This window comes from Cydia strobilella, chromosome 9, assembly GCF_947568885.1.
Source record: "Cydia strobilella chromosome 9, ilCydStro3.1, whole genome shotgun sequence".
Lineage (NCBI taxonomy): Eukaryota > Metazoa > Arthropoda > Insecta > Lepidoptera > Tortricidae > Cydia > Cydia strobilella.
In genome coordinates, this window is record NC_086049.1 from 14,493,916 (window position 1) to 14,509,940 (window position 16,025).

Here is a 16,025-nt window from a genome sequence, read left to right on the forward strand (position 1 = left end):
ATTTATTGAGTATTTAAAGCGGTTTTAGTTATTTATAAACAAAAACGAGCTACAGCAAGATTGTATAAATATACATGAACATTACATTCTGTTATAAAAATTTGCACATATTCAAAATAAATTTACAAAATTGCGGGATTCGACGGAACTCTTAAACTCTTACATGGCAACTATATTTTAATGCCGTTCTGTAATCGTTGACGGCGAACGAGACGTCTCCGAGTAAACGGTGATTTCGTGAACAAATTGTTCTTATCGTCAGTATAGAGATATGAAATTAATATTGTTATCTAAAAACTGTGCTGTTCATTTATACGAGTGTTGATTGTGTGCTGTTGTGTATTGATTACACCTGGACGTGTTATTTGTGTGGAGTGTTTGACGGAGGAATTGGGGAGATAGCTTGTGTAATTGTGCTTTATTAGTTCAAACGTCCCTGTAATCAGCAGAAATGCAGGCGATCAAATGCGTTGTGGTCGGCGACGGGTAAGTTATTGTCCTTACCGTGTTATTTTCTATACTGTTACTGGGCGACTTGCTATACACTTCACGTTATATTACTGGTACTGACGTCATTTTTAAATTGATGTGTTTAAATTTATGATCCTTCTATTACCTACCTTTGTACTGAGGCGTACGTATTGTATTGTTTTATGTAGTTTTAGATTATTGCATTCGTTATTGTATGGATGAGGGAATGTGTCAGTTTATTTCCCTCAAAATAACGTTCAATATATTTTTTTCAAGCCTATGAGCAGCATAACCAACAATACATACTAATATTATAAATGCGAAAGTGTGTCTGTCTGTTTGTTACCTCTTCACGCTTAAATAGCTAAACCAATTTAGTTGAAATTTGGTATAGTTTGAATCCCGGGGAAGGACATAGTTTTTATGTCGGAATCCATCCCTAAAGAGAGTGAAAACTTGGGGTGGAAGTTTGTATGGGGAATCAATATAAAACAGATTAGATAAAAATAAGCTACCCGAATTACTAACTCCATGCAGACAAGTTTTTATGTCGGAAATCATCCCTAAAGAGAGTGAAAACTTGGGGTGGAAGTTTGTATGGGGAATCAATATAAAACTGATTGGATAAAAATAAGCTACCCAAATTACTAACTCCACGCAGACAAAGTCGCGGGTAAAAGCTAGTAGTATCCTAAGTTCTTTATTACGTTTGGTATTTGGTTGGAAGGATGCTGTTGGAATATGTAGAAATTGTAGGTTGAATGAACCAAAGTACTCTCAGTTTGAGACCATTTACTTTAAGGTGTTTTTTTTTTACACCAAGTACTTTCTGCTTGAATTGAATTCTGAACAATTATTATAGCAGCTCAAGTACAGCAAAAATCTTTGGACAACTAGTAACTACAGTTTGGCTTTGAATAAAACCATATTTATACCCCAGATAATAAAAGTAGTTTGATTGGTCAATGTATAGTATGAATTAACTCAGATGATTTTTTTTAGGCTTGGGCCTAATCTTTTAAACAGAAGGTATTGTTTCCTTTATGCAGTGGTGACACTGCTTACTGCCCTGGCATAAGTAAAGGGATCAAGCCCATTTTTAAAAGCAATTTAACCGTTCTATTTTTATGGTTCAAATTCATAAAACAGCCCATTCGGAGACAGCATGATTAGTTACCTCCAAAGAAAATACCACCCTGATTGTTCTCCGCATGAGCTGTCACATAAATTTGAATCTTAATACTATCACAATAGTTGCTTTTTAAACGACATGGCTTATTAGGCACATGCTGAAGACTGCTCTTAAAATAGACAAAGGCTTATGTTTAACAGATTAGGGCCCGAGCCTGATAAATTCATCTTGAAAAATTCATCTATACATTGACCAATCAAACTACTTTTTATTATTGTCCAATTTGACAAATTGGACAATATAACTATTTTAGTATCTTGGTTATAAAAACAAATGATAGTACATAAAGACTTGTAAAATGAAAAATTTGGTCTACTAGTAGTAGTAGTAGTCTCTACTAGTAAACCAAATTTTTGCATTAAAAGCACATAACTAAATGCCTTTCTTGGAAATGAGTATAGCAGCAGTTATCAGCTCTGATAGTGATAATGAAATTTGTGATAAATGATAAATTGTGGCAAAACTGTTACTGATAAACTCATTTTTAATGACTCATGCCTTTGTGTTGTCAATAATGTAACCAATAGTTAAACCTGTTTATCATTTCCTTGTAACAGGGATGCCACTACTGATTAAGGTAAATCCCATATCTTCGTTGTTTCCTCACAACCGAGGGTTTGCAATAGGGTATTTGACTGTATTTAAAAAAAAAAATTTCACACCATGCATGAAATAAAGCACCAGATAATTATAAGAAAAACATAGATAGCAGTTATTTTTAAACACAATTTCCATTTAATAAATCGGATAGAAATATAAGAAGTATGTGAGGTGACCGTGACATCATTGTGTACTGTTTTATATAAATTCCATATTAGCAAATCGTTTTGACAGTTCTAAAAAAGAAACTGATTTTACTAGAAGGAGAATACCCTATTCACAGCCACAACATTATTGCTTGGTTTTTGTTGTGGTGGGATTTTTGACCCTAATATGAATATGCCAATCTAGCATGCAGGGAGTCAGTTCCATTAAATCACATTTGCCTCTCAGGATCAGAATGTTTGAAAACCTCTGATATAAATCCCAGGCAGGCTTTGTTCACAATATGAGATGCTTAACTTCAAACTCTGATAAATCCACTCTACCCTTTATAAGTTACAAGCGACCGGCCTCGGCTTCGCACGGGTGCAATGCTGATGTATTATACATATAAACCTTGAATCACTCTATCTATTTAAAAAAAGCGCATCAAAATCCTTTGCTTAGTTTTAAAAATCTTAGCATACATAGGGACAGACACAGCAGGAAGCGACTTTGTTTTATTATTGACTCTATGATTAAATCATATTTTGTAAGTAACATCTAGCCAAATCCGTTTTTAAAATAAATTATGATGAGTCAGCAGGGCTTAATATGAGTTAGCTGACCTTGTGGTTTAAGGTCTAAGCTTAAAGTTATTACCTGCATAATAAGGCATCGTTCATCAACGATAAAATGATATCGTGATAACGTTGGCTATCATTAATATACCTGCTATCGTTTCACAGGGCTCTTTCCATTAGAAACGTTGCTAGATATGTTCATAACGGAAACCACCTTTTCCTGTGAACAGGGGGTTTCACCCTCTATTATACACAATCACCTATCTAGGTGTACTCTGTAGAGTCTGTAGGTATGTATATATTCACCATTCAACCTTGACAGGTAGGTTCAGGATTCAAAAGGCCACAGCATTCAAATGAAGTTTACATTCGTAGATATTGAATAGCGCCCCTTCGTGGAATAAGTGCCGATTCAATCGTCAAGTTGATTTGGATACGGATTCATGAATAGTGTGTATTTTAAAATGTTTTTTCAGCGCACGCAGCTATATTATATTACGACTGCAACTACATCAAGAGATATTTTGCTCTAGGTTGCCTAGAACAAAATTACGAGCGCGGCGAATCTTTTCACTCAATGGACAGTCGTTTTGATCCCCCCTCCTGCTTACAATATTCCATGTACGACCGGACGTTTCTACCTACAGCTGACTATATGACTATACTTATGTGTCAGCACTTGGATCTAGTAAACAAGAGGTAAGACACACAAACAAGTCTGGATCTCGCAAATCTGGCCTCCAGAATAAATGTGCGTTGCACTGCAAACACGGTTTCTATTTTTCTTTCTTGTCAACTCATGCTGTTTTCGAAGATGGGAAACAGACCACATGTGATGGGACGGCAGACTTCCGTTCTATATCATTCTATTTTTCCACCTATTATCCAACAATCTCAAAGTTATATCACGTAGTTTAGCAATAAAAATAATTGAATCCGCATGCGACCTCATTCGGATCGGGCTTCGCCCGCCAACACCAATAGTAAACACTATAAATACTATTTTTGGGTTAACGGGTTTGCAGTCAAGGTTATCCTGACGTTTCGTTTAATCTCTTAGCTTTGTGTGTAAAAATGAAACATTCCAATCTATTTACATACCTAACGTAGTTTAATAATTGGTTACCATTTTTACAATTCCGTATTTACAGTACCGCTGAGTCGTGAAGCCGTGTAAAAGCCGTGCACTATAAATACTATTTTTGGGTTAACGGGTTTGCAGTCAAGGTTATCCTGACGTTTCGTTTAATCTCTTAGCTTTGTGTGTAAAAATGAAACATTCCAATCTATTTACATACCTAACGTAGTTTAATAATTGGTTACCATTTTTACAATTCCGTATTTACAGTACCGCTGAGTCGTGAAGCCGTGTAAAATCGTGTAGTTTTTAAGGGAATATTTTCGTGTTCCCCAAAATATTTTCATGTTAGAACATAACATTGGGTTGGAATATTTTAGTCACAGTTGACATAGGCCATAGGCCGGTCTAGATCTCTAGGTTTCAGGGTTTCTACACAAACGTATTAAGAAATTTATAGTTAATTACTAGTCTATAGATTTTAATACGGCAAATGCGAACATACTGGAATATATCACTATTGCAAATATCTTGCAACTCCTTAGTTAGGCATAAAAAACCTTTTTACACCTATATTTAGTTTTCATTCCATATGTAGCTTAAGAAGTTAAGACCGTAACCGGTTGTTTTACCTTATTAGTCAGATTCCAACGACTAACATGGTTTTGGTACTTTTTCGCTTTTAAACATTCAAACTTTATGGAAAAGTGAAAGTGCTAAGATCACGTTTGATAGTGTCACATCACATCCTTGTTGCTGTGACGCGTGCTTGGCATCTATATTCAAACAAGCCGAAAGTGCCGGAACTCAATTTACTTTTGTTTCTGTAAGAATGAGTTTAGAGAATTGTCGTGAAATTGTTGGGCCAGATTAAATCGGATTTTAAGGGGTCCATAATATGAATGTTTCGTTACTGCTGCAACACAGTCAAATACCTGAAGACGTCCAAAAATATCAGATTAGAGTGATTAATTTAAGCCCTTATCTTTTATATTTATTTAACGCGTTATTCTTGCAGACTTTATTACGGCGGTAGAGGCGATTGTACTTGCAAGCATATTGTCGAAAAGTCACTTTAACTATTAACCCACTAATGACTACATTTTGTATAGAATAGAAAGTCTAGTAAAGTGATAAGAAAAATGCTACAAATTCTCTGCAGGCCGCAGTGCTTATTTCTTTTTAGAAAACCGTGGGAGGAAAGACGATCGTATTTCTTTGAAATATGCAACGGAAAATATCTAGATATTCTTACAGTGTTGCCTGGATAAATACGAGGCATTACGAGGTATGTTAAAGCGGGTTTAAAGGGCCAGTACACAGAAAAGTCGTAATTTTGCATTGTAAAGCCCTTTAAAATGTAGACGTTAATCTCAGAAACTATAAAAGAATTTAACACATGCAGTATCCTGTACACATGTGTTCTCGGATGTTATAATCGTTCAAATGTCTCTCAACATATTATTCTGTCGACTGCTCTAGTTTCATCCATTCTCCCACTCAACTGAAACCAGTCGATTTATTATAATTTAAAATAAGTTTTTGGCAACAAAAAAAAATAGTTTTGTTTGGTACAAGCTTGTATCGCTGACTGTACTTTTCTTTCCACAGACAACTGTGGAAAGAAAGACTGAGGAGATAGTGCAGTGACGCTACGGTGCACTTGTATGGTGAAAGGAAACATTGTATAATGCTTTAAATATCACGGCCATAAGCCTCAATTTCTGTCCATGTGTAGTAGTACTCTATGTTACATAATTAGACACTTCACCTATAGGTATAGACACTTGGCCTTAAGAGACTTGACTGACAGACTGACCAACGTAAATCCCTAGTAGCTAAGGTTATTAGCATTAACACATATCTTTACCTTTAGACATACTTTTTTTCAATCTAGCTTTTAATTCACTAACTGGTCGCCCAAGATACAGGCTATGCCTAGTTTGGGGACCCCTGTTCATACTGTTATAAATGTACCGCTGTATGCGCGCAACCTGGACCTCATGTATACTCCATCTGCAAATTCCCATCTTTGAGTGTGCAAAATAAATATAGTTTTCATTCATTTTCATTTTCAACTATGTAATACTCATCGAGACAATTCTAAAAACCCCAAACACAATTAGGTTGCGTTGTTTTATCACAGAGTTTTTATGGCCGCCTCCTGTCTCCGTCATCAGATTAGCTTGATTTGCATTGTCACCCGCGACATATATGTATGCAAATTTTCTGCTTTTTTGGAAACCGGGAAGTGGGTGAAAGATAATGACCCGTACAAACATAGGTAGATTGCAAGTAAAAGAAAAGGTTGTAAAAACTGTAATTTTTCGCCGCCTGGCGCGTATTAGCTGCTGTAGCGCTAGAAAATATACTAGATGACAAGACGCCGATTTGCACTGTCAGAACAGCGCCCGCATGCTCTGCTTTATGTCATAATCTGATTAGTCGATGAATGGATCACGACGTAAATTGAGTAATGCTCTAAACTGTTCCTTTCATTTGTACGTTGGACGTGATCCCATTGAGGTTTATTGAGGCTTGGCGGTCTGGTTACGTCGGCTATTTAATTTTAATTAGACGTTTCGATTCGGCGTGCTATAAGGCACACAGATTACTTGCAAGTTGCAACCGGGAGCATGGAGTAGGTGCACTGAGATGAAACGTGCGACTAAAGTCGCGCACACGATTTTTTTTTTAATTTGCGTTAGTCGTTGCTGAATAAAGCGACAAACGTAAAGTCGCGACGCAGTCGTAATATTTCGGAAACAAATCTACGGCTCAACATAGGATACGATGTCTGTGCTAACTATTGTCGCTGTTGTGGTGTCGCGTCGCTCGGTCACTTTTTTCACTTCACAGATGTGCTCACGTTCGTGTCTAGCTTACGTCGCAGAGGACAGTCTATGCTATATCCCTTTTATTCGTGCCATGACGGGATCGGTGGGTCTCGATATTGAGTTAGTTGTTGAGAAACTTTTCGAATCGATCACTGGTTCACCCTCCCATAATGTGACATGTTTTTTTTAAGTGTCTTCCCTCAGTTAGACGTTATGCTCAATACGCTCAGAGTTTTCAATAAAACCGCATTCCCGGCATATTCCATGAAACATCAAGAACGAATTAAATTCTACTAACTAGACTAGGCGCCAGGATATTAGAATACCCGACAGCTTTCAGAATATTCAATTACTTAATAGCCCTTTATCTAATCCCATTTATTCAATTAACAGGAACTGCGGGCCCAATTAAGGAGTTCTCCTCGACATTCATTGAACATGTAAACCGACATTCGTTTCAAGCGAGATTTTTTCTCTCGGTATTCGATCTCTTTAGCCATATGTGAAGTCTAATTATACTAAGAAGTTGCCATACATGAGCCTGTTCCATTTACTCATGCTACCTTTGAGGACTAATGGAGTGTTTTAGCAGTGACTAAACTGGAAACTTATCGACGGACGTCACATACCTATTTTTAAAATGTAAGGTATCTGATTTTGGGTTTTGAACTAGACGATATATCACCATCGTGATGTTTTCAAAGAATTTAGCCCTTATTATAATGGTTATTGCAACTTCATATCATCTTTTAAACATAACACTATGTATAACATTATTATCATATCCGTACCGCAGACCAAAATACATTATTATCCTTCCTACTCTATTTTTACCTCAATAGTAAACGCTTGATTCTCTTGTCTTTCATTTGACTAGGTTAACATTTTATTCTAACTTAAATTATTGATGTCTATACAATTTTGCAAAGTTTTCGGTACAATTGTTAATTAAAACCAATAGATTCCTCGATAGGTTCATAGATTGTCGAGTAAAGTGCAAATCGTTTTCAGACACGGTAAAAGCAACAATTTAGTTTCCTCAATTGTAGGACGATCTAGTATTTCGTTACAATTATCGAAAGATTGTATTTTGTATGTTTGTTCGCTCTTTAATAGGCCTCAAATGTGACGTTTTCAACCAAAAGGTCGCAATTGTCGCTTGTTGATAAGGTTGATTTCTAATTGAAGCTATATGAAAATAGCGCCTTACTGACAAGCGACACTAAGTACCCTTTTGGTTGAAAATAGCACAAATTTCCGCTCAATATTAACCTGCCTAATAAGCGTAGAGTTTAAGTTCCACTATACTATACAGTAGCGGCAAAAAATCTATAATATTGAACTTATATCAAATCTATCATATTGTTGGGAAGGAATTTACAGTAGTAAGTTCCTTCCCAACGGAATCCTCTTTGTATTTACCTGATAATCTCAAATGGCTTAAACTTTCCATCCGAGAGCATAGTCGTCATAAAACCAAGTAGGAATACTATTAAGTACTTTATAAAATTAAATAACCTCCACACCATTATGAAGATAGTAATTTATTCTTTCCCTTTGGTTAAACGCTTCCTCTTAAACACTTTTGTTTAAATCTTTATTGTAAACATTCTTTGAAGAAGGAATCACGAATTTCCGGATATTTATTACGATTCAGTTCTTTTATACACAAATATTAGTGTTAAATTTTATTTTTGTATTTTGTAACTGCATTAAAAAGTAAAGCTACAAGAAAGCGTAATATCATCCCATTTTCCGGGAAGTTTTCCGAAAACTCGTTGAAACTGCCACGCTAATAATGAAAAATTGAAGCGTCAGTTCTTTTCGAAAGTTCATATTTCGTGTCGTCAGTTTGGTGCGAGGTAAATTGGCGAGCTCCCATGAGTCCTCTCGGCTCGCTTTCAGGTTGTGTATTGTCATTGCTTACTTTAACCAGCGTAACTTTGGTCTTGAGATGCCTAAGTACTATGTATGTACATATCTGATCTCCGATTATACATAGTAAGAGCATTGGTTCCTAAGAGCGTTTGACTAGCCTGCGGAAAGGGATTGTAATAATATAATGCCCTTTTCGACCGCTCGTTGCCTGCCCGTTTTCAGCAAAGAACACGCATGTGAGTAAGCGGTTACTAGGTATACGAGTATATGTCAATACCTACACTCATGCAACGATTAAAAATCTGAACATTTTGTTCTCTCAAGAGAAGTCGATGCAGTTTCGACCTTTGGGCGGTCGAAGATGATATCAAAATTTCTGTTCCAATATATTTATTTGTTTGTTTTCTTGAATTCACGACTAAAACTAATAGTAGAGTTCATTGTCTTGTTTTTCCCGACTCGCGAGTCTTGCGACTCAGTGATCCAAACTTAAAAATTAACTTTATAATATTTTCAGAGATGTCCATGGGCTTGTTTATGTTTTGTAGATAGAAATTCAAGATCAAATGAAACACGTAAAATTCAAAGAAATCGCCTTAATTGATTTATATCACGTTTTACACCTATACGACTTATTTTATTGTATTGCGTTTGTGTTGAAAAAGTAATTTCGAATGAATGAAAAGTTAGATGTTTCATTCTTTGATTTTGTTGTTCCCATATTGAACAATTAATTAAAGAATACATCATTTAATAATTCATGATGTAACAGTAGAAGCCCGTATTTGTATACAACAAGGACAGAAGGACACCCTATCATATTGTATGTTAATTTAATGCTGATTTTGTCACAATTATGTATGTTTTGTACTGTATCAAACTTATATTCCTCGTATTTTCGTAACCTGACTTCGTTCTTACTGAGAAATGCGTTAATGTAATTGATAAATTCTGAAACGAAATTCGCATAGCCATTTCAACTTGTTATAACTTCATTCACTGATCATCACCACATAAATCAGGACGGTTTCACTCACTATTATTTTTAGTCGCTTTTGGCGACATGTTTCGGATTCTTCGGGAATCCTTCCTCAGGCACGAGTGCCTGCGGCGGCTGTACGTCGTGATCTAAATATTTTGAAATATGTCTCACGATAGTTTAATTTCGATCTTAACAATGTTGTCAATACCCTATTCACAGCCACAACATTATTGCTTGGTTTTTGTTGTGGTGGGATTTTTGACCCTAATATGAATATGCCAATCTAGCATGCAGGGAGTCAGTTCCATTAAATCACATTTGCCTCTCAGGATCAGAATGTTTGAAAACCTCTGATATAAATCCCAGGCAGGCTTTGTTCACAATATGAGATGCTTAACTTCAAACTCTGATAAATCCACTCTACCCTTTATAAGTTACAAGCGACCGGCCTCGGCTTCGCACGGGTGCAATGCTGATGTATTATACATATAAACCTTGAATCACTCTATCTATTTAAAAAAAGCGCATCAAAATCCTTTGCTTAGTTTTAAAAATCTTAGCATACATAGGGACAGACACAGCAGGAAGCGACTTTGTTTTATTATTGACTCTATGATTAAATCATATTTTGTAAGTAACATCTAGCCAAATCCGTTTTTAAAATAAATTATGATGAGTCAGCAGGGCTTAATATGAGTTAGCTGACCTTGTGGTTTAAGGTCTAAGCTTAAAGTTATTACCTGCATAATAAGGCATCGTTCATCAACGATAAAATGATATCGTGATAACGTTGGCTATCATTAATATACCTGCTATCGTTTCACAGGGCTCTTTCCATTAGAAACGTTGCTAGATATGTTCATAACGGAAACCACCTTTTCCTGTGAACAGGGGGTTTCACCCTCTATTATACACAATCACCTATCTAGGTGTACTCTGTAGAGTCTGTAGGTATGTATATATTCACCATTCAACCTTGACAGGTAGGTTCAGGATTCAAAAGGCCACAGCATTCAAATGAAGTTTACATTCGTAGATATTGAATAGCGCCCCTTCGTGGAATAAGTGCCGATTCAATCGTCAAGTTGATTTGGATACGGATTCATGAATAGTGTGTATTTTAAAATGTTTTTTCAGCGCACGCAGCTATATTATATTACGACTGCAACTACATCAAGAGATATTTTGCTCTAGGTTGCCTAGAACAAAATTACGAGCGCGGCGAATCTTTTCACTCAATGGACAGTCGTTTTGATCCCCCCTCCTGCTTACAATATTCCATGTACGACCGGACGTTTCTACCTACAGCTGACTATATGACTATACTTATGTGTCAGCACTTGGATCTAGTAAACAAGAGGTAAGACACACAAACAAGTCTGGATCTCGCAAATCTGGCCTCCAGAATAAATGTGCGTTGCACTGCAAACACGGTTTCTATTTTTCTTTCTTGTCAACTCATGCTGTTTTCGAAGATGGGAAACAGACCACATGTGATGGGACGGCAGACTTCCGTTCTATATCATTCTATTTTTCCACCTATTATCCAACAATCTCAAAGTTATATCACGTAGTTTAGCAATAAAAATAATTGAATCCGCATGCGACCTCATTCGGATCGGGCTTCGCCCGCCAACACCAATAGTAAACACTATAAATACTATTTTTGGGTTAACGGGTTTGCAGTCAAGGTTATCCTGACGTTTCGTTTAATCTCTTAGCTTTGTGTGTAAAAATGAAACATTCCAATCTATTTACATACCTAACGTAGTTTAATAATTGGTTACCATTTTTACAATTCCGTATTTACAGTACCGCTGAGTCGTGAAGCCGTGTAAAAGCCGTGCACTATAAATACTATTTTTGGGTTAACGGGTTTGCAGTCAAGGTTATCCTGACGTTTCGTTTAATCTCTTAGCTTTGTGTGTAAAAATGAAACATTCCAATCTATTTACATACCTAACGTAGTTTAATAATTGGTTACCATTTTTACAATTCCGTATTTACAGTACCGCTGAGTCGTGAAGCCGTGTAAAATCGTGTAGTTTTTAAGGGAATATTTTCGTGTTCCCCAAAATATTTTCATGTTAGAACATAACATTGGGTTGGAATATTTTAGTCACAGTTGACATAGGCCATAGGCCGGTCTAGATCTCTAGGTTTCAGGGTTTCTACACAAACGTATTAAGAAATTTATAGTTAATTACTAGTCTATAGATTTTAATACGGCAAATGCGAACATACTGGAATATATCACTATTGCAAATATCTTGCAACTCCTTAGTTAGGCATAAAAAACCTTTTTACACCTATATTTAGTTTTCATTCCATATGTAGCTTAAGAAGTTAAGACCGTAACCGGTTGTTTTACCTTATTAGTCAGATTCCAACGACTAACATGGTTTTGGTACTTTTTCGCTTTTAAACATTCAAACTTTATGGAAAAGTGAAAGTGCTAAGATCACGTTTGATAGTGTCACATCACATCCTTGTTGCTGTGACGCGTGCTTGGCATCTATATTCAAACAAGCCGAAAGTGCCGGAACTCAATTTACTTTTGTTTCTGTAAGAATGAGTTTAGAGAATTGTCGTGAAATTGTTGGGCCAGATTAAATCGGATTTTAAGGGGTCCATAATATGAATGTTTCGTTACTGCTGCAACACAGTCAAATACCTGAAGACGTCCAAAAATATCAGATTAGAGTGATTAATTTAAGCCCTTATCTTTTATATTTATTTAACGCGTTATTCTTGCAGACTTTATTACGGCGGTAGAGGCGATTGTACTTGCAAGCATATTGTCGAAAAGTCACTTTAACTATTAACCCACTAATGACTACATTTTGTATAGAATAGAAAGTCTAGTAAAGTGATAAGAAAAATGCTACAAATTCTCTGCAGGCCGCAGTGCTTATTTCTTTTTAGAAAACCGTGGGAGGAAAGACGATCGTATTTCTTTGAAATATGCAACGGAAAATATCTAGATATTCTTACAGTGTTGCCTGGATAAATACGAGGCATTACGAGGTATGTTAAAGCGGGTTTAAAATATACTAGATGACAAGACGCCGATTTGCACTGTCAGAACAGCGCCCGCATGCTCTGCTTTATGTCATAATCTGATTAGTCGATGAATGGATCACGACGTAAATTGAGTAATGCTCTAAACTGTTCCTTTCATTTGTACGTTGGACGTGATCCCATTGAGGTTTATTGAGGCTTGGCGGTCTGGTTACGTCGGCTATTTAATTTTAATTAGACGTTTCGATTCGGCGTGCTATAAGGCACACAGATTACTTGCAAGTTGCAACCGGGAGCATGGAGTAGGTGCACTGAGATGAAACGTGCGACTAAAGTCGCGCACACGATTTTTTTTTTAATTTGCGTTAGTCGTTGCTGAATAAAGCGACAAACGTAAAGTCGCGACGCAGTCGTAATATTTCGGAAACAAATCTACGGCTCAACATAGGATACGATGTCTGTGCTAACTATTGTCGCTGTTGTGGTGTCGCGTCGCTCGGTCACTTTTTTCACTTCACAGATGTGCTCACGTTCGTGTCTAGCTTACGTCGCAGAGGACAGTCTATGCTATATCCCTTTTATTCGTGCCATGACGGGATCGGTGGGTCTCGATATTGAGTTAGTTGTTGAGAAACTTTTCGAATCGATCACTGGTTCACCCTCCCATAATGTGACATGTTTTTTTTAAGTGTCTTCCCTCAGTTAGACGTTATGCTCAATACGCTCAGAGTTTTCAATAAAACCGCATTCCCGGCATATTCCATGAAACATCAAGAACGAATTAAATTCTACTAACTAGACTAGGCGCCAGGATATTAGAATACCCGACAGCTTTCAGAATATTCAATTACTTAATAGCCCTTTATCTAATCCCATTTATTCAATTAACAGGAACTGCGGGCCCAATTAAGGAGTTCTCCTCGACATTCATTGAACATGTAAACCGACATTCGTTTCAAGCGAGATTTTTTCTCTCGGTATTCGATCTCTTTAGCCATATGTGAAGTCTAATTATACTAAGAAGTTGCCATACATGAGCCTGTTCCATTTACTCATGCTACCTTTGAGGACTAATGGAGTGTTTTAGCAGTGACTAAACTGGAAACTTATCGACGGACGTCACATACCTATTTTTAAAATGTAAGGTATCTGATTTTGGGTTTTGAACTAGACGATATATCACCATCGTGATGTTTTCAAAGAATTTAGCCCTTATTATAATGGTTATTGCAACTTCATATCATCTTTTAAACATAACACTATGTATAACATTATTATCATATCCGTACCGCAGACCAAAATACATTATTATCCTTCCTACTCTATTTTTACCTCAATAGTAAACGCTTGATTCTCTTGTCTTTCATTTGACTAGGTTAACATTTTATTCTAACTTAAATTATTGATGTCTATACAATTTTGCAAAGTTTTCGGTACAATTGTTAATTAAAACCAATAGATTCCTCGATAGGTTCATAGATTGTCGAGTAAAGTGCAAATCGTTTTCAGACACGGTAAAAAGCAACAATTTAGTTTCCTCAATTGTAGGACGATCTAGTATTTCGTTACAATTATCGAAAGATTGTATTTTGTATGTTTGTTCGCTCTTTAATAGGCCTCAAATGTGACGTTTTCAACCAAAAGGTCGCAATTGTCGCTTGTTGATAAGGTTGATTTCTAATTGAAGCTATATGAAAATAGCGCCTTACTGACAAGCGACACTAAGTACCCTTTTGGTTGAAAATAGCACAAATTTCCGCTCAATATTAACCTGCCTAATAAGCGTAGAGTTTAAGTTCCACTATACTATACAGTAGCGGCAAAAAATCTATAATATTGAACTTATATCAAATCTATCATATTGTTGGGAAGGAATTTACAGTAGTAAGTTCCTTCCCAACGGAATCCTCTTTGTATTTACCTGATAATCTCAAATGGCTTAAACTTTCCATCCGAGAGCATAGTCGTCATAAAACCAAGTAGGAATACTATTAAGTACTTTATAAAATTAAATAACTTCCACACCATTATGAAGATAGTAATTTATTCTTTCCCTTTGGTTAAACGCTTCCTCTTAAACACTTTTGTTTAAATCTTTATTGTAAACATTCTTTGAAGAAGGAATCACGAATTTCCGGATATTTATTACGATTCAGTTCTTTTATACACAAATATTAGTGTTAAATTTTATTTTTGTATTTTGTAACTGCATTAAAAAGTAAAGCTACAAGAAAGCGTAATATCATCCCATTTTCCGGGAAGTTTTCCGAAAACTCGTTGAAACTGCCACGCTAATAATGAAAAATTGAAGCGTCAGTTCTTTTCGAAAGTTCATATTTCGTGTCGTCAGTTTGGTGCGAGGTAAATTGGCGAGCTCCCATGAGTCCTCTCGGCTCGCTTTCAGGTTGTGTATTGTCATTGCTTACTTTAACCAGCGTAACTTTGGTCTTGAGATGCCTAAGTACTATGTATGTACATATCTGATCTCCGATTATACATAGTAAGAGCATTGGTTCCACGGAGTAGGATGGAGATGGCAAGTGGGCGTTCCCGTCTATCCGACAGTTAGTAGCGACCGACTCACTTTATGCACAGACTATGCTCAGTTGTTGTGTAAACTTCATGCTCGAATGACATTCACGTCGTACGTACGCTCGTCTAACAAAAATTGATAATTAAATTTAAAATGCCGTATTGTGCAGTATTAAGCTGCAGAAATCACAGCGGTTTAAAAAATCTTTCACGTGGAGGTATTTCCTATCACCGGTGGTTATTTATTTAAATATAATCCGATAAATACGAAAAATCTGTTTCTTTTGCATTATTTACGAATGTTCGTTAAGTAAATCTATATTTTATCAGTTAGAACTTAGAGTTCACAATCCTTTGTCACTATTCTTTACGTTTATCTGGAATATTCGCTATCCTAAATGTCAAATAACTTCGCTACTCAGATGCTGCGCAATGTCGATATTTATATCGATAAAGTTAAAGTTACGATATTTCAAGTTTGATGTTTGGTTCGGTAATAAATTATTATTTTAGACACGTTTCTAATTATTATTTGGGATAATCAATGTCTTAGTAAATATGGCAGCTCTGGTCATCAAGCACTAAGTTAAGTCGGGGTCATTTCATGGCAACCTTTCAAACCTTCGTATTCCTTTACATACGTTTTTGTTTTTTACACCCATCATATTTTCATCGTTAATATTATTAGACTAGGTACTTAATGCACTTA

General features: G+C 36.2%; 1 protein-coding gene across 1 annotated transcript in view; it reads left to right on the forward strand.

Moving 5' to 3' along the window:
- Positions 1–194: 194 nt before the first annotated feature.
- Positions 195–16,025, forward strand: part of LOC134744416 (ras-related C3 botulinum toxin substrate 2) — a 51,320-nt gene continuing 35,489 nt past the window's right edge. The window contains exon 1 of the mRNA XM_063678226.1: positions 195–486. Coding sequence (XP_063534296.1) covers positions 452–486 — 35 coding nt within the window. The 5' untranslated portion in view covers positions 195–451. The remainder of the gene's footprint in view (positions 487–16,025) is intronic.